The sequence below is a fragment of the Triturus cristatus genome, chromosome 10, assembly GCF_964204655.1.
Source record: "Triturus cristatus chromosome 10, aTriCri1.1, whole genome shotgun sequence".
NCBI lineage: Eukaryota > Metazoa > Chordata > Amphibia > Caudata > Salamandridae > Triturus > Triturus cristatus.
The window spans coordinates 800399786-800424170 of NC_140593.1; the positions used below are offsets into that span (position 1 = coordinate 800399786).

Genomic DNA, 24385 nt, shown 5'->3' on the forward strand with positions numbered 1-24385 from the left:
GGCACTTTCTCGAGAGCAAAATCAAGCGAAGGCGAGAAAAACGTACATTTCAAAAATTACACCCATTTGACCTAACGAGAAACAGTCAGATCTTGAAACTGTTGCAGAGCATCTAAATGGAAGGACCCTAACCTAGTGCCCTTATAAACTGATCATACCGTAAAACAATTGTGTAACTGTGATATTAAACAGTAAACATGTCTTTCAGAGGCAGTACTTTATTAACGTTTTTTGCACATATTCAAACACACGCAATTAAATACAAACAAGTAAACAGGAACAGGGCACCGGAAGACACCACCGCCTTTTTCCGAGGCACAGCAGAAATGCCTCGGAGAAAGGGAGCGTCCTTTTCGGATTCGGGGGCGTGTTTTGCTGTTGTCTCATCCCTGAGACTTTTCGCAAAAAACACGCCCCCCGATCCGAAAAGGACGGGGCATGATTGGAGTGACGGGACCTCTTCTCCAATGGCTGGCCAGCATTTACTAGGCCAGCCAATGGAGAACAGGGGAGAAGAGGGGCGGGTTCAAGCCCCTCTTCTCCCAAGTCATTATCTCTCGCGAGCGAGACTGCGCAAGCGCAGCCATCGCTAGCCGAGACCTAAAAACAGGGAACCGATGACCCAAAAACTGGCAACCACATTCAGGGGCTACAAAAATAAGTGTGTAGTCTTCGCTGCATCAGCACATTTGGATTATTAAAGAATAACAGGAATGACAAAAAAATAATTCTGAAATTATCCAAACAGTTGGTAAGAAAGACATCCCTCAGGAAACCACTAACCCAGTAAATTCAGGGTGCATGCTGGAGACCATTACATTTGTACAAATGAGTAAATGGATGCTGAATACTGTCTGCGAAATTGATTAATTTACTGAACACTAAGATCAAGCCTACGCCTTCTTGTGCATTTTGCAGGAGGAAGGAATTTGGCACCAGACATAAGAGAATTGTGGCCAAGGAAATAGCTCTATATTTTCATTACTAAACAGGTAGAGCAAACGGGATATACAGGGAAAAACTACTTGGGAATAATTGTGAGAAATGGTTACAAAGTGTGCCAGTTGATGTGCAGTGCTAAGTCCTTTTAGCAGGCTCCCCAAGTGACCCACAACAAGGCCTCTGTTACTGAATAAAAGGGAGCACGCTTCAAAGGCAATGTTTACTATCTTAGAGTTCCATACCTTTCTAGAGGGAACTCAGAAAACAAGATAATTAATCAGAATCCCAAAGGCATCAAGGAATCCTGAGCGGTCCTCCTTATCCTGTGAAAACTCTTCTCATCCTTGTTAGCTCATACTCCTTTTTGGAAGCAGGAAGACTGTAAGAATACTCTAGGGTACTGCAGGGGATAATCAACTTTAAATGCAAATAGTGGCATTTGGGAACGGCAAAAGTAACTACAGAATAAAAACAGATAATATAAAAGAAACTGGGAGGCATAAGGCCATGTTGGTTTTTTTTTAACATAAAGCTTACTAAACAGAGCTGGATCAACCATCCTGAAACATATGGCCATAATTTGATCAACCTTACTTTGTACATATCCATGGAGATCTCTTTAAACGAGTACACCCTTCTACGGCCAGAAAACACTAGTAGTAACTAATAATTTACTAGGTGCATGCTTGACTTTCACTTCAAATGTTCTGGACCAATTGTGTCCCATGCTAATCTGTATATCAAACATCCCACTCTTGCCTATTTCTAGAGGGGAATGATTCCCTCCATGGTATTAGTTCTAGTACATCACATGCATGAAGTAGGTAATGCATACATGCTTTAAACTTTTCTCCGCTATACATTTATTATTTTAATGCACATTGTGTTCATGAAAATCACAATATAAATTGATTTTCTTTAAAAAAAAAAAAACAATGTCGCTTGTCACTATCTAGTCTCTCATCCAACATGAATGTTACATTGGCTCCTATTCCATAACAATACACTGGTGCCCAAACTGCTTGTTTCATGCCATCATCCCTAACAAGGTCTTTTAAACCAGCATGCTTGGACTTGATCAACATTTCACCTTGCTCAAAATTTCAATACACCTTTAGGCAGTGTTTCGCTGCTCTTTAGCAATTTTCATGTCTTCCTCAGGGTGTTTCCAAACATACGCCTGATCCATGTAATACAGCTTTAGATATTATAACTTCTGAACTGATTCGCAAATGATAAACAATACTCCCGCACTGTACTGTGTGCATTCATATTTAATCTGCACACCTACAAACTGGCCTATCTGATCCAGGTTATGCCTCAACAGCCCACAAACCCCATGGTTCACCAATACTTCCGCCATCACCACACTGTGGGGCTACTTCAACCAGTAATCATTTCATCAAACTCCATCGTGCTCAACAAAACGTGACCCCCATTCAACTCAGATGAACCTTCCCTCTTTTATCAGAATCCTATTTCCAACAAATAAAAGAGGAAAGACAAAACTTTAATTCATCTTTCTCCATCTCTGTCTGCTCCAGATTACCAATTTTTGTGGACTGGTTATAATTAGCGGTTGTACTAATTTCTTGGCAGAATTCTTAAAAGTTCATTTCAAAGTCTATTTCAAAAGCATTTATTTATTTTGGTATACACTCAACACAAGCAGATATTCTCCACTGGGTAATTCAAATAACAGGCCTATTGTTATTAAGAATTTACCTCTTCTAACTCTCAAATCATCAAGTCCTCAGCCAAGAAGCACAAACAGGCGATTTACTCTGTGTTGTTAAACTGTGCAAAAATTCCTTACAAGACACAAGAATAACAAACAAGTGGGACACAATGGGTCAGGAAGAAGGACGATCACACAGGAGGACGATCACACAGGTTGGTTTACGATGGTAATGAAAATCTAAAAATTGACAGTTCCATATCAGAATCAGGAACAATTGGGAGGTACACATATGGAATACTTATAATGATATATCTTTATGGGAGACTTATAACAATTCCACCATATTTAGGAGCTTAAGAAGTCTAAGGGCCTAATTACAAGTTTGAAAGTCCATATGACCGCCAAACTCGCAGTTGAGATGCGGTGGTGGAGTGCCGCTGCAGAACCGCCAAGCATATTAACAGTTTCCTCACAGCCAGCAGTCTCATGGCAGTTCTTATGCCATGAAAGTGCTGTCAGTGAGGAAACAAAGGTTGCCCCTGTGCATGGGGTTGCATGGAGGGGGGCACATGTGTCCCCGTGTGCATCCACCCCTTTTCCAGCACACCATGGACTTCACAGTCCATGTTGTGCAGGAACGTGCATTGGCAGTCCTATGGCGGTGCAGATCTAAGGCTCACATATGAGCCTTTCTACTGCACTGCCGTGGAACCGCAAAGCCGCCCGCCCACATAATAACTCGTAATCGTGTGGGCGAGCGGTGGTCGACTTTTGCAATCGTGGAGCAGGGCGCTGGCGTGCCAGCATGCTCCAAGACCACCAAAGTTGTAATTAGGCCCTAAATACCTTGAAGTAGACCGTTCAACAAGTATCTGCGTGATTCACATGAGCTCAGGAACACCTGGGCTTTATCAAGGCTACTACCAAGAACAAGCCTATAAATGGAGCAGTACTCTTTGCCTCTCAACTCCCCACCAATACATTTATGGCAAATGACGGTATGAGGTATTCTTAGGAAGGACTTACATGCTGCAGACTGAATTGGTTCATCATCAAAGAGAGATATTTCCGCTGCTGTAACAAAAAGAACAAGGAATTTAAGATGGATATATTTGGTATTTGGATAAAAATGGCATGTGGACTGTTCTTCACAATTAAAGGGCCATCAACTACAACAAAGTATCCTACTAGGGTGAATTAAGAATATTTCTGCTCATTTCAGTTTGATGTCCAACAGCAGTACCTCCTTGCAACAGCCTACTTGATAAATAAAACAAATGTAATAGCACAGAAGGGCGGAGAGGGCTGGGCGTCACATGCATTTAATGGAGACTCTAGATCAATGTGTAACACCATAAGACAATGGAGACATCTCATTTTGTTGTGCCCCATGTCCCCGGTTACGTTTGAACTGCATTGCTCCTGCGCTACTCGCATGCTACCTGATGCTGTGATTTGTCAGCAACACTCCTTCTTGAGATATTGCCACAAGCTTTGATGTACTTAACACACCCTGAATTTCCATTGTCATGTTGTTCTTAGTCAAAGTGTGCCTTGCCACTGGCAATTAAATTTCTCCCTTTTTCCACCTGTTACACGAGTGCTGCTCTGACTGTATGCTTTATTGATAAATGTGCAAAAACAAACAAAAAGGGTTAATAAAAACGATTTAAAAAAAATAAAACAAGACAATGGAGACATGCTTAATGAAAGATTTGAATGTATGGGATGTAGCTGAGCACTTCATACTGATGTGGAATGTTAAAAACAAGAGGCTAGTAATGAGTCAAAGGATCTGTTTATATGTGCGTATGAAATGAACATTTACAAATATGTTAAAAAGACACATTTAACTGCTGACCTGGTTGGTGATAAGAGACAAAGGGCTCAGGGCCCTATTAATGTTCCTGATAGTAGCACAAAAACAGGCCAACACTTCATCAATTAAAGGTTCAGCAGACCCATTCCGAGTTGCAAGCCCCTCCCAGTATCTAGAGACTTGAAGGAGACTTGAAGGAGGGCATTCGTTGATCAATCGCAACTCAGAGCATCTACTGGGTGGTCTACCACATAAATTCAAGTAAGAACCCAAAAGGTAATGGACTGCCCTCCAGTTTTATAAAAACATACTCAGACATTAGGCTCCTAGATTTCTGGAGTTACATAATGAGGCACTGAAAATTGAGAAACTGACTGACTCCATAAAAGTGGTGCCTCATACTTCCTAAGCTGGGAAATATCCGTTACAGTGTCACACATACCACCTCACTGTCCATCATTAATGTGGACAATAAAACATTAGGTCAAATTTTAACAGACAGGCTGACAAGAATGATGGTTGGATTGGTAAATAATGGCCCACCAGACAGTGTAATACGACTAATAACATCATACAACTATTTTGGAAATTGGACATTTTACATTATGGAGCCAACCGGCACATCATTGCTGTTCTAAATGCTAATAAAGCAATTGATACTGTGGACTGACAATGCACACCCAAAGTCCTGAAACACAATGGATGAGGCAGGTATATATTCTGAGTATCATTAATGTACAAGTACAGGGTGCCAGGGGTTAAATCAAACAACATGCTCTATGGCAAAGTGGAATATACAAGTGGCCATGCAACTAGCCTTGGTTTTTCTAGCAACATTTGCGATGTTGACATGACGGCTGAGCAATTGGCTTATTGATGAAGGAGGAGTAATAGGAGATAAGGCGTATGCGACTATGCTTTATGCAGAGGATGACCTATAATAGGAGATAAAAGTTTACAATTCCAGATAAATAAAAGGAATTATTGAGGAATTTGAGGCGGCATCTGGATTTCGGGGGAAATCAACCACTTTTGTTCCAGACAGGGTGATGCAGAAATTGGGCTATTTAGACATAAATTAGAAAACCTATTTAATTATAATGTGTTGTTTGCTATTTTATTATAATTAAAGAATTCTCTAAACTTTTGGTTAGCATTGCCAATGTCTCTGATCGGCAGGACACCCCTGTATAATAAGATGGTTATGGTTCCCATGCTGCTACGTACACGCAGAATGAGCCCATTGGAACTCCCAGGGGCAATCCATAAAGGACTAGGGGCCAGATGTACTAAGAATTGATATGCAAAAAGTAGCACATTACGCATCAACTTTTTCCAAAACAATTCAGATTTTGTGAGCTGACCTGTGTACTAATAGGTTGGTTTGCAAAATCACCATTCAGAGTAGGTCTCAATTCACCCTACTACACCAATATTCATGGAGGCAGGTCGTAAATTACGACTCACTCCAATCGTATATCATCGCAGGGATGGTGGCCTGCTGGGGTTATCCAACCATCATGTCTGTGATCAGATTTAAATAGAGTACATTTTTAATGCACCATGTTTTCTTTAAAGGAAATGGTCTGCATTTAAGAACAAAAAGTAGATATTTTTCAATTAGTTTAAGAGTTTATGTCCACATCCACACAAACGTGTTTTTTTACATTCACAAAGCAAATGGGTCACCACTCCTTTCAGACATCGACAACCTATCAGTGGCTAGCGCCCGATATTCCAGCAGCAAAACATTGATATATAACATTGCAAATCGGATTTTGGAAGTTAAGCCTCTTCTAAACTGCGATTTGTAAAGGATTTCTAAACCACTATTTGAATTTGGAAACTAGTTACCAAATTGCACAACAGGTTTAGTACACTTGTAAAAGTCATTCAACGGTCAAAAACCTTGGGCCCGATTCACAGAACAAACTTAAGACTAAATCCTAAACTTAGTACCATTCTGGTATTCACAGAATGCACCTAGTACTTCTGGTATTCACAGAATGAACTTACTACTTTTGCGATTCACAAAATGAACTTAGGACTTTTGCTATTCACAGAATCCATTTACGACCACTAAACTTACGTCCGCACCCGGGCCGGATTTTCCGCCACCGGAGCGGAGTTTCCGGGCCCGGAGCGGGAAGTCCGCATGCGGGCCGGAAACTCCGCTTTAAGGGCGGAATAGCCGCTCTCTGGCCGGAAACTCCGCTCTCGGGCCGGAAATTCCGCTCTCGGGCCGGAAATTCCGCTCTCCGGCCGGAACATCAGAATTGGGGCCAGACTACATCACTGTTGCCATTGATCATTTGAGCCAAGGGGAAACACCTGTTCAAGTCCCTACCATCCCCCACCATGCATCAGCTGACGCACTCCAGCCAATCCCAGCCAACAGCTCCAGTTAGCCATCATGTTGCTAGTGCCTACCATCCCCCACCATGATCCAGCTGAAGCCAATTAACACAGATTGACCAGCAGCAAAAAACATTTAAAAGCAGCACACAGTGAAGGCACCGGTTTGGTCACACGCAGTTTGGATTTCCAAGCAGAGACCGGCCAAGAAAATGGAGCTCATGAAGAGAAAGCGGAACTTCACAGCAGAGGAGACCACCATGCTTGTGGAGTTCATTGTGAGGCACCATAAACGCCTCTATGGACTCACACCCTACTGCACCAGTGGGAGCCAGAAGGCAGCCCTGTGGCAGCAATTAGCCACTGCTGTCACAGCATTGGGGGAGGACAGGCGCACTGTGCAGGACGTCAAAAAGAAATGGCAGGATGAGCGGCTGAGGGTAAAGGATAAATACGCCAGGATGGAATTACAACAGATCCTCCCAGCCGCACAATCTGGACCACGCATCCGCCTCACCACACAGGAGGAGGACATCCTGACGACCATACACCCCCACTTGGTCCATGGGCTGCCTGTCAGTGACGTCCGCTACGTGGTACCAGGTAAGTGGGATGAAAAGTGAAAGTGCATGAATAGAAGGTCTGTGTTGCACTGTCAGTGTGAATAAGGAAGTAGTCCAAAGTGTATTAATTAATCCGTAAGTCACAGACTCCTGTGTCACCCTCTGTATGTAGCACTACAAGTCCCACAATCCTTAGGGATGGAAATGGCAAATCCCTCCTCCACTCCTGAAAACATGGCCACTGTCCAGTTGCATTAATACACCAGCATGCTAAGTAGCAATTGACAAATTACAGCAGAGATGCCCCAGTAACAATGCCACACCCAATCCAACTCTTGTGCAACCGCGGATGCGTCACATTGACAATGCGGTGCACTGTGGCGCTGGGATAGTCAGATGGGTGTCGCAACTGATGGCATCAGGGGGATGCTCTGCTGGAGTAGTGTCGCAAGTGTGACGCAACTCCAACTATGTCCATGGACCGCCTACACCTAACGCTCAGGGCAACTCATTACAGGTGCGTCAAGCTGGTTTAAGTTTGCATGGCAACACCCTATGAAAAGTGACTACGTGAAATGCCGTCAATTACAATGCATCACTTGTACGAGGCATCACCAAATAAACACACACCCTGCAAAATCACAGCTGATGCATGTTTAATGTTGCGCAGGCCCGCACACCGTGAGGCATCAACATAGATGCATAACATTGGGAATAAGTCTGAAGCCCTAATTTTCATCTCTACTGCTGTACTCAGAACCTTAATCTCAGCAGCTTGGAAAGATACACAGGCCCCAACATTTCAAATGTGGTTATCCAGATTTCTAGGTATACATAATGTGGAGGCGGCTCTGTATCAACTTAAGGGGAAAAAATCAAGAGAATTGGGGTTGAAGATTTGGGCACCAGTGGCTGCCTGGCGCACTAGTAGATTGTCATAATCTTACTGATTTTCAGAATATAGCTACGTCTGGCTTCTAATATTTATATCTTCATTAGCTATACGTTCCTTCTCGCTCTCTTTCTTCCTCTGATTGTGGCAGATGGCTCTTTGTTTTACTATATGTATCTTAACTTCTAGATCAACATCGACGCCACATCATTCTATGATTTACAACCTCCAATCTCAATTAGACACTAGAAATGTAATTCTTCAACCGACTTCTACATGCCTTGTTCTTGCTTCATCCATATTTGTTTTTTTATTTATTTTGTTTTGGCTATTTTTGTAATTTGCTTATACCTCATTCAGCTTTCTTATTTAGTCAAAATGTATTCATATTGTATTGCTATAGTGTAACATGAATCCTCAATAAAAATTTAAAAAAAATAAATAAATAAAAAAAAAATAAAAAAAATTGGGAATACGTCCAAATGTGTCACCTGTATTACCCCACCGCTGTGACACAGAAGTGACGCAACTGCGGTGTTAATGTATTACAAGGGGCGTGGAAACATGCCACTAAATCTCTATGAAGTAAATCACCCCGTGCAAGCTGAAAGCACAAAGCAGAAGGTGAGAGAACCATCTGGTCCAAAAGTCAGACACCTATTCTGTTGTAAATTTCCCACCCTGCCACGCCACTACGACCCCAATGCACCACTGCTCCTACCTGCCCAGTCAGCAGCAGTACTGCAAAACACTGTTAGCATGCAGAAGAAATGGGGAAATCACAGAAATGTTCCACCAGCACATATTCCAGATGTTTAGTTTTCTCTCTTCTCACCCATTGACACATTCAGCCAGAGCACAGACAACTGCCGTAGCGGAGGTCCCTGCATCTACTGGGAGGCATCGCCACCGTACACCCTCACCGACTGGTAAGTCAAAGTGGCCAGGAGATGGTCAAAATGCATGCATTGCCAGGAGTGACAGAGGGACATGTAGTGCCCACATATGAAAGTCAACCAGAGATGTACAAATCGCTGCATTACTATTGGAGTAGTCAATGGACATCCACCTTTAGATAATTATAATTGTGAACAGCTGAAGACAATATATTACATGTCTTGGCTCATCAAACCTTCGTAATTGCTGAACATGACATGTTTTACAGCAACAGGCCCAGACCTGGGAATCCAATCCTGTCATCGAGTGCCACAACTACTCAAAAGGGTGTTCCCACTATGTTGTAATGGTGTCTGTAGACGTAATCAATCAAAGTAATTGACTGAAATATGGCAATGATGAGCAAGTGAGATCCCAGGGTCATCAGTATTGACAATGCATACACTGTCCAACTTTGAATGTTTCCAATATAGATCAAATGCCCAGTCCACACAGCTGGTCATGTACCACTTACATTGTCTGGCTTCTGTGTTGGCCATCAACAAAACACGATAGTGGACCTCACATCATGATCCGTAGACATGTCATTGTGATATTGGTTGCATCCAGGTAGTGGGCCCATTCGAAGTAATGTGGGAGCAATCATGATATTACGTATAACACACTAATGCTACGCTGGTGCCCACAACTGCTTGTGCTCATCCTTTGTGCCAGAAATCTAGTGCATCACATGTGGCTGCCGGAATGTTAAGTAGCAAAACACACTTATCATTGTAGGTACAACGAGGTCCTCCCAGAATCAAAGACACACACTGACTTCTGCTACAAGGTTGGCTGTGACATCTGTTCAGGGCCCACACACTGTTCCGGTGCTGGGCCAAGGGAGGGGAACCCAAGAATATATCAGGCTGACTGCTCAAGAAATGTGCCTTTCACGTCCGCCGTATGTTGCATGTGTATTACAACACTGTTGTCCTGCATCACAATATGCTCACATATGGCATTTGAACCCATGCAAGATCAGACCCTGGTGGCTAATGAAAGGATGACACAAAATGTATGCCAAGTGAGTGCAGAATGGACATTCAATAGTACCATGAGTCATATGAAGTGACCAAAACACAACCGGCTTGCAATTCAATGATAGGAAACACCATGATGAAAATAGCATGGCTGAGGCCAACACTGATGCCAGTAGTGTACCTTTGAGATGAATGTAGGGGCTGCTAAGGTGAATCTTCATGTAGTTACACCTGCTAAATGACTAGGCTGAAGAGCAACACGCTAATCCAGTGCAGGCAGAAGGCATCAAAGCCTCTCAGCCTATCCGCAATGTTGCATTCTGCTTGCCTCCTCTCCTACTGTATTCACATGTATAGGTGAGTGTTTGACAAAAGAGGTTTGGATGTCTGCTGTACAAGACACCAATCGTCGTCAGCTAAGTAGTACCATGATCTGGGAAATAGAGTACGCAAAGAGAGGACACTCAAAGGATGGACATAAGACATCTGTGTTCTCTCATACAAATATGTGTGACTTCATGCGTGGGGAAGCACAAATGAGCAACATCATGTCCCTGACAATTGTAAATCTCACACATGAAACCCTTTCTGACTTGACAACAAACAACATGAGACTCTGGAAATATGTAAGTCTGAATGGCAAAGGTGATAGCAGTGTAATGGGGAGGAATCCGGGTCATTTATCCCTTCCTATCAGTCATCTTCTCATACATGTGTGTCTGTTGATGTGTCATCTGATTGATGTCACTGCTGTGTGGAGGGAACGGCTGGCAACTGCTGCATGTGAGCAGGTGCCTAAATGTAAAGTTCAGGAGCTAAACATGCTGCACATCGTTCTGGATTACCCACAAATGGTCATTGAGAATGACATGTTGGCTCAGAGCTACCATCTCTTCTTGCAAAATATAGACCTGTATGTCTTATCACAGATGCTGACCGGATTACACCCCAGCAGCGTGCACCATCCCGGGGACTGTATGACATCCAACCCTCGCGCAGCCGTCCTCCAGGTAATTCTAGCATGAGGTGTGTCACTGGCTTCGACTCCAAAGCCATGACAGAGATCCTGATTCCCCTCTGCATGTAATCAGCAGTTGTGTACAAAGTGAAATACAAATCAGGAGTGTCATGTGCCTGTCTGACAATTGGTGATGCAGATAATTGAGAATGTTGTCACTTCCCTCTACAGCTGCTGGTTCAGGGACAGCTAGGCCCGTGAGGAGACAGGTCCAGCAGGTGACACTAGGGGGGAACACCAAGGGACAGAGAGTTGTGGCTGGAGCTGGTGAGTTTGCCTGTATCTGTGTAACCCCTCAGTGCTATGGTGTGAGCTGTCATTTGTGGTGGTACCCTACACAGGTCACATGATCCTCATCTGTTGATGCAAAGTACAGTTGATACAAACCCTTGTTTTGCACCACATGTCATACAAGGTCAATCCCTAATACGGTTGCAACCTCTGTTCCAGGGGATGCTGATGACGAGGATGACAGGCCTATGACCAGTGCGGGCCGACGTGGAATCAGAGGGGAGAATCCCCTGATCCTCCAAGCTGTCATGTCGGCTGCAAGCACTGCTCAGGAGGAGGAGGAAGAATATCCTGAGGACCTCTGCTTGGTGGATGATGAGGACTACATGTCTGACGATGAAGATGGCAATGCGCGATATCGTGCCAGACTGGCTAAATCGGTCAGGGCATCAACTCCTCTGCCAAGCAACGTCCCTCCGCCTCCTCCCAGGCATACCATGACCTGTCCCCAGACTCGAGCAAACCAGCCACAGCACACACGCATCACAACACAGACATCACTCCCTCACAGTCCTCACGTCCAGGACCAACATGGTGGTTCCCCTACCCACTCTTCCCTAGACAGTGTATCCCTGCCAGCCTCTCCACCATCTGGGGGTAGTACCAGCCCTGTTGTGCTGCTGGAATCCCCTGGGCACCATTCACCTGCCCACAGGCTGACACCTCCCACCCCACCCCCTGCCGTAGGACCTGCACATCCCATCCATGGCAGACAGCTGCAGAGAGGGCCTGCACCTGGCTGTGATGACCAGTGGGAGCAGGACTTCTTCCAACAGCAGAGCGATGTGAGGCAGGACATTAGTGCCATAGGGGCTACCCTGTCCACCATGTCGGACTCCCTGCAGGACATGGTCCACTTCCCTCAGGCGGTGGAGAGGCTGAGCCAAGTGTTGGATAGGATGGATAGGACTTGGCAGGACATGTCCAGAAATATGCGAGACATGCTATCCATCCAGAGGGACGAGAGTGCAAGACACCATGCCTTGGCCATGAAGATGATGGAGGGCATTTTGAGAGTGAGCCAACCTTTCCCTTCACGGTCAACGCAGGGAGGGGAGCCATCATATCTGCCCACAGGACAGCACATCCCCACACCTGTACCAACTGCACACCAACACAGCGAAGGGAGACATCCACACCAGCGGGCTGAACTGGCACTCCCAACACCACCCCCTGTACAGTCACTCCCGCCACCTGCACAACCATCCCCACCTGTACAGTCACTCCCGCCACCTGCACAACCACCACCAACACCACCACCTGTACAGTCACACCCGCCACCTGCACAACCACCACCACCACCACCTGTACTGTCACACCCGCCACCTGCACAACCACCACCACCACCCCCTGTACAGTCACACCCGCCACCTGCACAACCACCACCAACACCACCTGTACTGTCACACCCGCCACCTGCACAACCACCACCACCACCACCTGTACAGTCACACCCGCCACCTGCACAACCACCACCACCACCACCTGTACTGTCACACCCGCCACCTGCACAACCACCACCACCACCTGTACAGCCATCAAGTGTGCAAACACCATCTGCCACCACACATGTGGATGACCCTGGACAGTCCCTTGGACAGTACCCACCTCCACGTAGGCGGCGAGCCAGACCTGAGCACTCGGAGCGGTCATCCCCCCCCAAATTGCGGCGTCGCACTCACCAGTGACAGGAACCCGGGACAATGTGATCACGTGTTTGTGTGTGCACCAAATAAACACCTACCAAAACTAATCATCTGTTGTGTATCATGTCCTGTGTAACGTTGCAGGTGGCCTGGAGATGTGAGAAGGTATGTGTGTGTGTGACACAGTTACAAGTGTGACCCATCGTTGCAACCAGCCATTATGTGCATAGCAGATGACCCATCAAATATGTGTCCATATTCAGAACCAGACATTCAGAATGAAGTTAAACAAGTGGAAGTTATGAGTATTCCAAATTGTATTTTGAGAAGGTACATAAGAACAACCGTCCGTTTGGAAGGGAGAAAGGAAAACAAATGAAGATCTTAATGCAGAGGGAGATGTGAACCTGGATTGGGGTGGGGCAAAAAAAATATAACACGTCAGGGAGCGTCAGGGAAAACAGTCTATTTACAAGGGGAAAATGAAATAGTTGTTCACGTCTAAAGTCAAGTGTCCTTCTGGTCATCCTCTAGGACCACAATGTCCAGATCCTCAGAGTCCGATGCAGGCACACGTCTGGCGGGTGCAGGAACAGGCACCACTTGGGTTCGTGCCACACGAGGAGTACGGGGGGAAACAGTGTGGGGCAATGGACAGGGGGAGACATTGACAGTGGTATGGGAAGGGATTGGGGAGACAACAGACGACATGGCTGCGGGCAGTGAATTGATGGCGGTGGTGAGGGTGGCCATACATCGGAGCATGTCCTCTCGCATCATGCGTACCTCCATACACACTTGTAGCGCGATGCGAGCGGACATGTCTGGCTGACCCTCACACATCCACATCAGGTCCACTGGCACAGCCACAGGAGGAACAACACCGGGAGGGGCCTGGGGGGAAGAGGAGGGATGTGGTGCCTGAGGTCCGGAGCCAATGATGTTGGGGAGCTGGCGGCTACGATGAGGGGGACTGGTTGCAGGGGATGCAGCTGGGTCCCCCGATGGAATGGGGAACTCTAGAGGTAGGGAGGGGCTGATGGCAGGCCCAGATTGTTTGTTGGCCTGCCCCGAGGACACCTTTTCAGGGACCACAGGTGAAGAATCCTGAGGAGAGTTGCTCTCCAACACCTCATGGTCCGAGGTGTCGTGTTCACCCCCCCCCCAATCAATGTCTGCAGCCTCCACCTGGGATGTGGCACCAGCATCAGGGTGTCCCTTGTCAGTCTGGGTGGGCGCAATCCCCTTGCCTCTTGATGTTGAGGGTCCCTCCTCATCCTCCTCTTCCTCGCTGGTGGAAAGTGGGTGTAGCCGCCGCCGAACTGGTGGCCTCTTGCTCCGGACCAGGTCCTGCTGCCCTTCTGTTCCGCCAGCTGTGCCTGCTGAAATGTAAGCAAAATCCGAATGTTATGTTTGTGTCATGCAGGACGAGACACATTCATAGGATCCAAGGTCAGACTTATTTTCCTCTGATCACACTCAATAGTTGTCAGTGTCTATGAGCTGACATTACGTGTATGTTCACCGTCAGGTCCTGGATTGAGTCTGACATGGCCATCTCACGTGGATGTGTGTGGCTTACACGACTGTATTGGCCAACCCTCAACCTGGCATTCTAGGGATCTGTGTGTCCTGCCACAGCTACATGTGTAGGTTCCAAAAGCAGTCCACCAATGGAGAACATGAAGTCCAGAATCTCAGATTATGGCCATTCATAGGGAGTCGCAGCTATTTAAGGTCTGGACAAGTGTCATCTGCTTTGTAGCATTGTATGGGACACAACAAGTGGCGAATGTGGGTCACACATGCACTGAGGCTCTGGCCTATTTCTGTAGCTAAATTGTGAGTCTAGCCTTTGGCTGTCCCCACACATGTACTGACAATCCAGTGGCACATATTGGCTTTGGTGACTGATATGGTAATGCTGTACACCGCTGAACACTGGGGGAATTTAGTGATAGCTACCTGTACATGTGAAACAGGCCACTGAGGCTGAGACGTCTGTCAGTGAACACCCCTTGTAAATTTAGAAGCGCTTAAGAGTGATGAAAGGATGTCAAAGTCTGTCTTGACTCCATGCCACATGATGTTTTGTCACAATTGGAACCCACACTCTAAAAATGCTATGCAAGTCATAGCATCCAATACCCTTTGGCCTGCCATGCGCACACAGGACAGTGTCTGTACCATTGCTCATCCAATGCACACATGATTTCCTAGTGCCAATTGTAGTGGTGCGGGAAGAGCTGATTTCAGTCCAAATGCACAAATATGGCTCATTTAGCCAGTTGTCATGGCGAGACTCCAACTCCCAAAATGCACTCTGCCCTGTACAGTCCATATGCCACAGTGTGCCTTTTTAAGCTTGGTTACTGCTGCATGGACACGGAATCTGTGAATGGAGGCATCGGACACACAATGGTACAGCACTGTTTCACTCACATCATACTCCCAGACACATTTAGCATATGATGCACTTACCATGTCCCTGCTGCTCCTGCTCCTCCAGCTGAGCATGGAGGGTCGGCCAAGCTGATCGCAGGACCCTCCTGTACAGTGGGGATAGGCGAGGACGATGCACATGGTGCTGGGAAGACTGGCCCACCAGCTCCTCAGCCTTGTGCCGGGCCCACCGTTTTAGGTCCTCCCAGCGCTTGCGGCATGCCCTCGCACGCCTGGTGTGGACTCCCACTGCACTGCAGCGTTCGGCGATGTTGGCCCACAGCCTGGCCCGGGCTGCATTGCTCAGCTGGTGTTCAGGGTCCCCATATAGCTGAGAAAATTTGGCCAGCACCCCCTCAGCCAAGATGTCCAACTCACTTTCAGTGAAAGGGGGTGCCTTCTCTTCGTAACCCTCAGCCATTATGGGGATAATAAGAAGGATGAGAGCAGCAGGATGTCAGAGGATCTGTCTGTGATAGAGGATGACTCAGAATGAACACAAAATGGCAGCAAACTATTTCCTGTGATGTATTTCCTGCCTCCCACTTCCTGTAAAACATTTCCTGAATGAAATTATGTGTTCCGGGTCATTTTCGGAGTTTACGGCCCGTAAACGCAGTTTCCGGTTCCGGAGCGGGAGGTCCGCACACGGGCCGTACGCCGCGTGATCGGCGTTTCCGCACACGGGCCGTACGCTCCGTAATCGGAGCTTCCGCTTTTTGGCCGCAAATTCCGAAAATGACCCGGAACATATTTTTCCATACAGGAAATGTTTTACAGGGAGTGGGAGGCAGCAAATACATCACAGGAAGTAGTTGCCTGCCATTTTGTAGTCATCCAGATCCATCCACAATCTGGGATCACATCTACTGCCATCCTGCTGTTCTGTTCTGGATAAAAAAGTAAAGACAGTGCATGTGAGAATTAATTAAATGTGACAAGAGGGTGAAGTGACCATTTCAAGACATGTCTGCAGTTTCTGTTTCAGTTTCTCATGCTTTGCATTATGGTACATGTAGTCCATATTAGGTGCTCATTTGCAGAGTTGTGTGATGTGTTCCAGAACATTGTGTTTGAGAAGTGTGGATATATCACTAACACAGGGGGGCAGAGTTACGGCTACGGACGCATCTCTGCTAATCAGCAGAGATGCGTCAGAAGAGTTGCGATGCATCTGCCCACCCGTGCGCCAACACAGATGCGCGGCATTGAAATTTCGGTGCACCGTGCAGCTCGGATGTGCAGATGCGTATGCATCCCCCGTTGGAAAGGCGGCGCATTGCTGGAGTTGCGTCGCATGCACAACGCAGCTCCAGCAAGGCTCGGGGGTGCCCTATCCCTATGATGCTGCGTCAATCCTTACGCCTGCTTCAAGCAGGCGCAGGGTTTTGACGCAGCATGGCCTTAAAAGTGACTGAGTGAAATATTCTAGATTTTTAGGAGGCGTTTCTGCGCACGGAAGGCCCCCCCCCCTGCACCAGAACGCCTACATGTGGCGCAGGCCTTTACAACGTGACGCATCTCCCAGATGCTTCATATAGTACATTCCCCGCAGCATGGGGCTGGCTTTGCACCACCGCAGCGTCACAAAAGTGACGCAACGGCAGCGTGAAAGGGCCGCAAAGCCCACATTAATCTGCCCCATGGCGTCTGATTGACCCATTGCATCACTCACGTCGTGGGCGCATCATTTGTGGGGGAGTAACATCTGTTGATGGCACAGGGCCGACAATGCTATGGTTATGGCCTTTTCTGATTAAGAGACCCATCCTCATGAGGTCCGGCTGTGTCATGCATCTGTGGCTATAGATTCTTTCGGGACATCCACTACACTGATCGCTGACATGGGCACATGTGCTGATGCAGGCTCAACGTTTTGACTACTGTCAAGAGCTGTGATTAACATGCAGTTAGTGTGGCTTGCAAAGTAGCCTCAGGAAGGAATTTATTGACACAGTCGTGTATATCCAAGTTTCATCATTGGCAACAGACAGCAATCCACATTTGGTCCATTCCACTACAGGTTGCTCATGTGAAGAACGTGGCAACAAGCTGCTCACGGACTTGCATGCCCTGACCTCGGTTATGTGCCATGGCCCGGTTTCCCAGATTCATAGGTAGCCGAGGTTCCAGTGGTATCTGTAAGCCATGCGTTAAGGCAATGTTGTGCAAGACACAACAGGCTAGTATGATCTTGCACGCTACTTCTGGGGAGTACTGCAGCACCCCCCCTGTACGGTCGAGACATCTGAATCGCGACTTCAACAGACCAAAAGTGCGCTCTATGATGGCTCGAGTCCGTATGTGTGCCCTATTGTACCTACGCTGTGGTACAGTGTCTGCACGCCTGTAAGGGGTGAGGAGATGTGGGGTAAGTGCATACCCAGCGTCACCTAAGTAGAGGGGAAAGGGCAGTTGGTTAGATTTCCCTCTTTGACTTGCACAGGACATGATCTATACTGTATTACATGCATTGTCAGGTGGGCCCTGTATCTAGCTGTATGAATCTTAAAGTACTATGGTTAATTGTGGGGGGCATTCAGACATTTCAAAAACACATAAACCTCCTTTCTAACGCTTGGTACTTACCCAGTAGCCACATGTTGCCAAATTCTCCCGCAGCTATCCGCCGGGCAAGAGGTGACATGCGGAATATGAAGCTGTCATGGGTACTGCCGGGGAACACCGCATGCACATCAATGAACCTCCCTCTGGAATCACAGACAGCTTGCACGTTGATGGAATGCCATCTGTGTCTATTGCAGAAGATGTGTGCAATGTGGCGGGGTGGCTGCAGGGCCACATGGGTACAGTCAATTGCACCCAGCACACGTGGAAATTGTGCAATGCGAAAGAAATCTCGTACTGCCCTTTGTCTCAGGGCCAGTGTCGGTGGCATATGTATGTGGAGGTGGGATCTTGCAGTGATGCATCGCAGTACCTGATGCAGGCACCGCGACTGGCTTGCCTGGGATATGCCCACATGGTCACTGGAGACCCTTTGGAATGAGCCAGTGGCGAAGAAATGGAGCGCTGATAGGATCTTGAGGTATGCTGGTATTGCATGTGAGCAGCAGGTCACGGAGTCAAGTTCCTGCTCCCACTCACATACCATTTCCAAGATGATTTCTGGAGGGAAACGGTACCTGGCCCTTATATCTTGACTGGACATTCCAAATAAGTTGATCCTCTGTCTGAAGATCCTCTCTGCTCTGGCTCTCATCCTCCTCCTCCTCCTCAAGTGGTTTTGGTGCATGGCAAGGGGCAGTGCAACAAACACATTCAGTGACATGTTGAAAGGGTTTGTGTGTGTCTGCTCTGCAGTTATACGTGGTGCCGAGCTAGGATTGGCTGGAGTGCGTCAGCTGATGCATGGTGGGGGATGGTAGGGACTTGAACAGGTGTTTCCCCTTGGCTCAAATGATCAATGGCAACAGTGATGTAGTCTGGTCCCAATTCTGATGTTCCGGCCCGAGAGCGGAATTTCCGGCCCGAGAGCGGAATTTCCGGCCCGAGAGCGGAGTTTCCGGCCCGAGAGCGGCTAATCCGCCCTTAAAGCGGAGTTTCCGGCCCGCATGCGGGCTTCCCGCTCCGGGCCCGGAAACTCCGCTCCGGTTGCGGAAAATCCGGCCCGGGTGCGGACGTAAGTTTAGTGGTCGTAAATGGATTCTGTGAATAGCAAAAGTCCTAAGTTCATTTTGTGAATCGCAAAAGTAGTAAGTTCATTCTGTGAATACCAGAAGTACTAGGTGCATTCTGTGAATACCAGAATGGTACTAAGTTTAGGATTTAGTCTTAAGTTTGTTCTGTGAATCGGGCCCCTTGTGATTTAGCGAATCACAGGATTTGAAGCTGGTAAATGATTTCGTACCACTGGCTCCAGATTAGCAATTACTGAAATTACTCTGGCAAGGGAAATCAGAACAGACAGCGCTTCCATAACCAGATATAGCTGTTAAATTAGCGACCTGGTGGTGCCAGATTTTAAACAATATTTTGTTGTAGGAACGCAAAGCGGTCTGGGGCAATTTGAAGATGAATGATCAAAGAACTCAGGGGCATATGTATCAAACCCTTTTCCCGTTCGCAAACGAGCCGATTCTCAGAATCGGCCCGTTTGCGAACGGGAAAAGGCCTTTTGGGATGTATCATCCCAAAAGGGCATCGCAAATTAGAGATTCGCAAAATTTGCGATTCTCTATTTTGCGATTGCATTTAAGGAATCACAAATTGAGATTCCTTAAATGCAATGTATGAAGCCTAGAAAAATTGCAATTTGGCCGTAAGAAATCGCAAATTACCACCAACTTCAAGTTGGTGTTAATTTGCGATTTCATTGAAAAATGCACTTTTTGGCATTTTTCAAAGTGCCATGTGACGCACAGACATGCCCTTAGGGCATGTATGTGCGCCACATATGCATACATACATATTTCAGGGGTGCAACAGGGTGTACTTTTGACACCCTAGCACCCTTGAAATTGCATTCTCCTTTTGCGATTCTCAAATTGCGAATCGCAAAATGAGAATGTCTTCCCATTCATTCCTATGGGCCTCCTAGCCCATAGGAATGAATGGGAAGGTTTTCCTTAATTGCGATTAGGAATGCCAAGGAATCGCAAAACATTTGCGAATTTGTTATTACATCCCGTTTTGCAATTCTCAAATAGCGATTCCCGAAAAATCCCTATTTGAGAATTGCAAAAACGGAACTTGATACATATGCCCCTAAGTGAACTGCTGGATTTCTTGTTGCTGACACTGTAGACAAAACAGCTTCGAGCTACCATTCCAAGGCCTGTCTATAATGTCTGTGGAGTTTTGTCTGCAGCTACCAAGCTGCCCATTACAAATATTTGTATGTGCATAGGGTGCACTTTTAGACAATGGCTATTACACGTCAGTGCCCAACTCACCTATTTATCCCACTCATCATTCAACACATGGTGTTAAATGCCCTTCAAGTGTTTGCTGTTCTATGAGGACAGTAGATTTTGGAGTTAAGAGTGGTGTAACAGGTGGAACATAAGAGGCATACATTTATTGATCTTAGACGCAACAGTGGCCGGGTTTTCAGAGCCAGGCAGGCATTTATGAGAAGGCCAGAAATGCATCCACTCAACTTGTTACTATGACAGCTGTGAGAGGGTGGTCCACCAGTCACTCTATTATAAAATGGTTGGTCTCCTGGAATCAACAAGTCTTTAGCGGCACTAATGGGAATAAAGTCAAAATGCATAACAATAAAAATCCCAAAGAGATACTAGAAAAATAAGAGTACATTTTAATAAATTAAATGACACCAAAATAACAAAAATCTAATAAGGGGAACTGGTGATATAAATTTCTGAGCATTTAAGTAGAGTAGGAATAGCACCAAGAAGCACAAAGTACCAATGGTCACAGTAAACCAGGACCTAGGTGCAATTGTATACTGACTGTGATGGACAAGGATCGGCTATACCAACCATGTTCATCCTCGTAAAAGATTTTATCTTCTAAATTTAGCCCTTGACGTCCCAATACACAACAGGAGTACACTTCTAATGACTTCAGGTGAGACAAACAGACTCACAGGCACAGTGTGTTAGGTAAAGACCATCAGCAGGGTCCAGAGAAGGCCCAGTTGCCACTGGTTAGCTGGGCAGTTGCAGGACTTCTTGTAGGATGCAGTCTCCCGGTAGGTTGGACATGAGGTCAGCATTATGATTTCACTTCTATGTACATGGTACAAGAGGAAGCAGGTCCAATCCTTTACAGCAACTCTCAGGTCACAGACATCTGGTCCAGTCCCCTTCTGTTCTTCCTCAGATCCAGGAGTGATCTGAAGTGGTTGCCTGGCATGAGCTTGTAGGTGGGAATGAGCTCTGGCCAGGTCTTACCAAAGGGATGAAATATCTCGGGGCAAACCATATCCACTTTGAGCATTTTCAAAATGACAAAAGTCTTCGGCCACACTAAACTTGTGTCCTGGTGTGATTTGTGGGGAGTGTACTATGTTATTCCTCATATACTCTCACATCTAACACTAAAACCCAGTTTGGTGCAGCTACTGCACTCACAATAAACCCAAAGTCAAAAGTCTGGTGGAACAAACCAGGGTTCATGAGCAACCAGACAATGGATAAAAAATAATGATCAAGTCACCCTGTTATAGTTCTTTCAAGTGTGCCTCTAGCATTAGTAGTAAAACCAAGAGACATATGTCTAGTAGCGCAAACCAAAGTCCTTCAACAACCCGACAGTGGATACAAAAAAAATATCTTGGCGTCCTGTTCTCTACCTTTCAAGTACACCCCAAAAGTGTTATATGTACGCCTAGCAGACCCATCAAGCAGGTTGTGACACTCAAGCAAGATTTGCCACTGCTTATTCTGGGAAGTTCAGAGTAGTAATCTCTGCCCATTCAGCTGAGTCTAGTGTTTGCTTCTGTGAAGCATTAACACCTTTTTCACACCTTTTCAAATGATAATCCCTGGTTGGAAGAAGTTTTAGAACAAATGCAAATTAGCATCTAGAACCTTCAGTTATGAAAAAGGTACCTTTCTAAAACTTCCTCTTCCTCAATATTTATTAACAATCCAACTACACTATTACATTACATTTTAATCACTATTAAAATAGTTACTTAAATATTCTTCTAGCTAGCCCCATTTCCGAGATACAGTATTAGGGTCTGAAGGTGTACTCTGCTTTTTGCAATAGTACAGCTCAGCCCATACAGGGAAAGGTAGCTTTTGGGGTCTACACACTGTAAGGACATGTAAACATTACATTTCTACATATTCTTGCATTGTTGACTACAAAGCAAACATAGGGGTGATGTATTACTATAAAAAATGATTTTTTGGCCTGTTAACAGGGTTTATATTGACAGGTTGATTTGAGTGTTTAAACTGCCACAGTCAGGCTATAATTGTATGCATGAAGCCATGTTTGACCTACCATAGTAGTGGATGGCACAGTGGGTGCTGCAGTCCACTAGTGGCATTTAACACTCAGGCACATCTTGGTACCATATACTAGGGTCTTATACTTAAGTTAAAGATAACAACTAGGAATATGCCAATTTGACCATGTTTAATGCTGCAGCCAAAGCACTAACACTTATAGCAAGGTTAAAGTGAACAGGGTTTTAAAGGAAGCAAAAATATAGGGTCCAGTATAAGTTGAGAAATATGGGGTAACCATGCAGAAAATACAGATTTCCTCCACGCTTTTTTCAGCATATTTGGTAGGCCTGAGAATTGGTAGCATGTGATGACCTGTGTATTGTCTGAGATGTCTGGCTAGAAACATGTGCCCACCACTAAGTTATGCTTACTGGGTTTAGTACAGACTAAAAGTAACTCACTACTACCTTTATACCTTTGGGTTTGGTGCTAGCGAAAAGATGTATTGTCATGGCTTGGAGGACATAATGGACCTCTGGTGGGTACAAGACTTCTATTGTTATTCATGATGAACACTCAATAAATAAATGTGAGGAAAATGTAGTAATTAATCTCACTTACTAGAAGTTATTGGATCCTCAGCTGTAGGAGACAAAAGAAAGAAAGTAAATGATTATTAACTGCTTCAGAAAATTGGGCAGTACAAAGATCAACAGAAGCATAGAGCAGGCACCTGCAAACAATACAGTACTGTACCTAAAGGACATGAGGAGGGCAAGTCCTACAGTGGCAGGCATTGACAAAATCAACATACAAACACATTGTATACACAATAACAACGCAAAGATGCAGACCAACACATGCAACATCAACAAAACGAAAACTGCTCTTTACCATTATCTGCCCAATATTTGACGAGGATATACTGGGAGCCAGACTTTGAAAGAAAAAAGTCCCCATTTGGGGGTATATACCTAATTATGGAGTCTAAACGTTCTATGTTCTAGAAGGTGTCCTCATTAGCAAAGGCTTCATTTGTAGGGGCAGGGGATTGTGCCCTGCACTACAATACTAAGCAGATGTCAGATTCCAAACATGGTCATACTAGGTGATAGCTTTATCGACAAGATTTATTAAAAGTATAAGATTACCAAGAGAAAAGATAAGACGAATCAGCCTCTTTTTTACATATACTAATAGAAAAAATTCCCAACTTTCAGTGGTAAATGGTAAATAGCTTCAGACGTCATGGTATTTATTACCAACCTACTATCTACTCCTGATTGCAAGTAATTAATCTATATGCAAACAACACCCTCTTTTGAATCTCTGATGAATAACAACACAAATCTTTTGTTTATCAAACAACACGCAGTGGGTAAAATATTCAATGAAAAACAAGAAATCCTAATGTTAAAGAATTTTATGTTTGAGATATAATAATCACAACCACTCTGATGTGCCATTGATGGGTGTTGGCACAACCTTCCCCCTACCTCTAGGATCAAAAACTCCTGGTGTGGTAGTCATGCATCCTAGTCCACGTTTCAATATTCAACACAACCTGTATGTTTTCCCGCACATGGGACAAACATCAAAAGTCCACTTGCAAATGCTCCACATGATTTATTTAGTTTGCTAGCCAGTAACGTACTGAACTGTTCTGAGGTATAGGTATCCCCAAAATGGAGCCCCACAAATGAAGGCCATGACACATGAACATCTGGTGTTAGCTTACTGATAGGGTTGGAGTTGGAGCCCGTTTTATACAATCCACTTTGGTTAGGTTTCCCACAGTTCTTACATTCACCTCAAACTGTGAGGGCAGTATGAAACGTTCTTGTCTACAAGCAATTTGGAGCACTCCATACAGGGGCAACAGGCATTTACAGCCATTTCTTGAGCCTTCTGGACACTTCGGTAT

General features: G+C 45.7%; 2 protein-coding genes across 2 annotated transcripts in view; both read right to left on the reverse strand.

Moving 5' to 3' along the window:
• LOC146790023 (uncharacterized) overlaps positions 1-24385 on the reverse strand; it is a 125362-nt gene that overhangs the window by 84232 nt on the left and 16745 nt on the right. The window contains exons 2-3 of the mRNA XM_085628345.1: positions 23083-23103; positions 3650-3697 (exon numbers count right to left, since the gene is read on the reverse strand). Coding sequence (XP_085484471.1) covers positions 3650-3697; positions 23083-23103 — 69 coding nt within the window. The remainder of the gene's footprint in view (positions 1-3649; positions 3698-23082; positions 23104-24385) is intronic.
• LOC146790024 (uncharacterized) lies at positions 13576-16135 on the reverse strand. Its single transcript, XM_085630157.1, has 2 exons — positions 15608-16135; positions 13576-14508 (listed from the first exon to the last, which is right to left on the reverse strand). The coding sequence occupies exons 1-2, from the start codon at positions 15987-15989 to the stop codon at positions 13634-13636; spliced, it is 1257 nt and encodes a 418-aa protein (XP_085486283.1). The 5' UTR covers positions 15990-16135; the 3' UTR covers positions 13576-13633.

What these genes read in the sequence shown, in the direction of transcription:
- LOC146790024 (XM_085630157.1), bottom strand. Translation starts at nt 15,989, where the DNA reads ATGGCTGAGGGTTACGAAGAGAAGGCACCCCCTTTCACTGAAAGTGAG. An exon ending in GCAGGAGCAGCAGGGACATG is followed by an intron (nt 14,509 to 15,607) that starts GTAAGTGCATCA and finishes CTTACATTTCAG; the next exon opens with CAGGCACAGCTGGCGGAACA.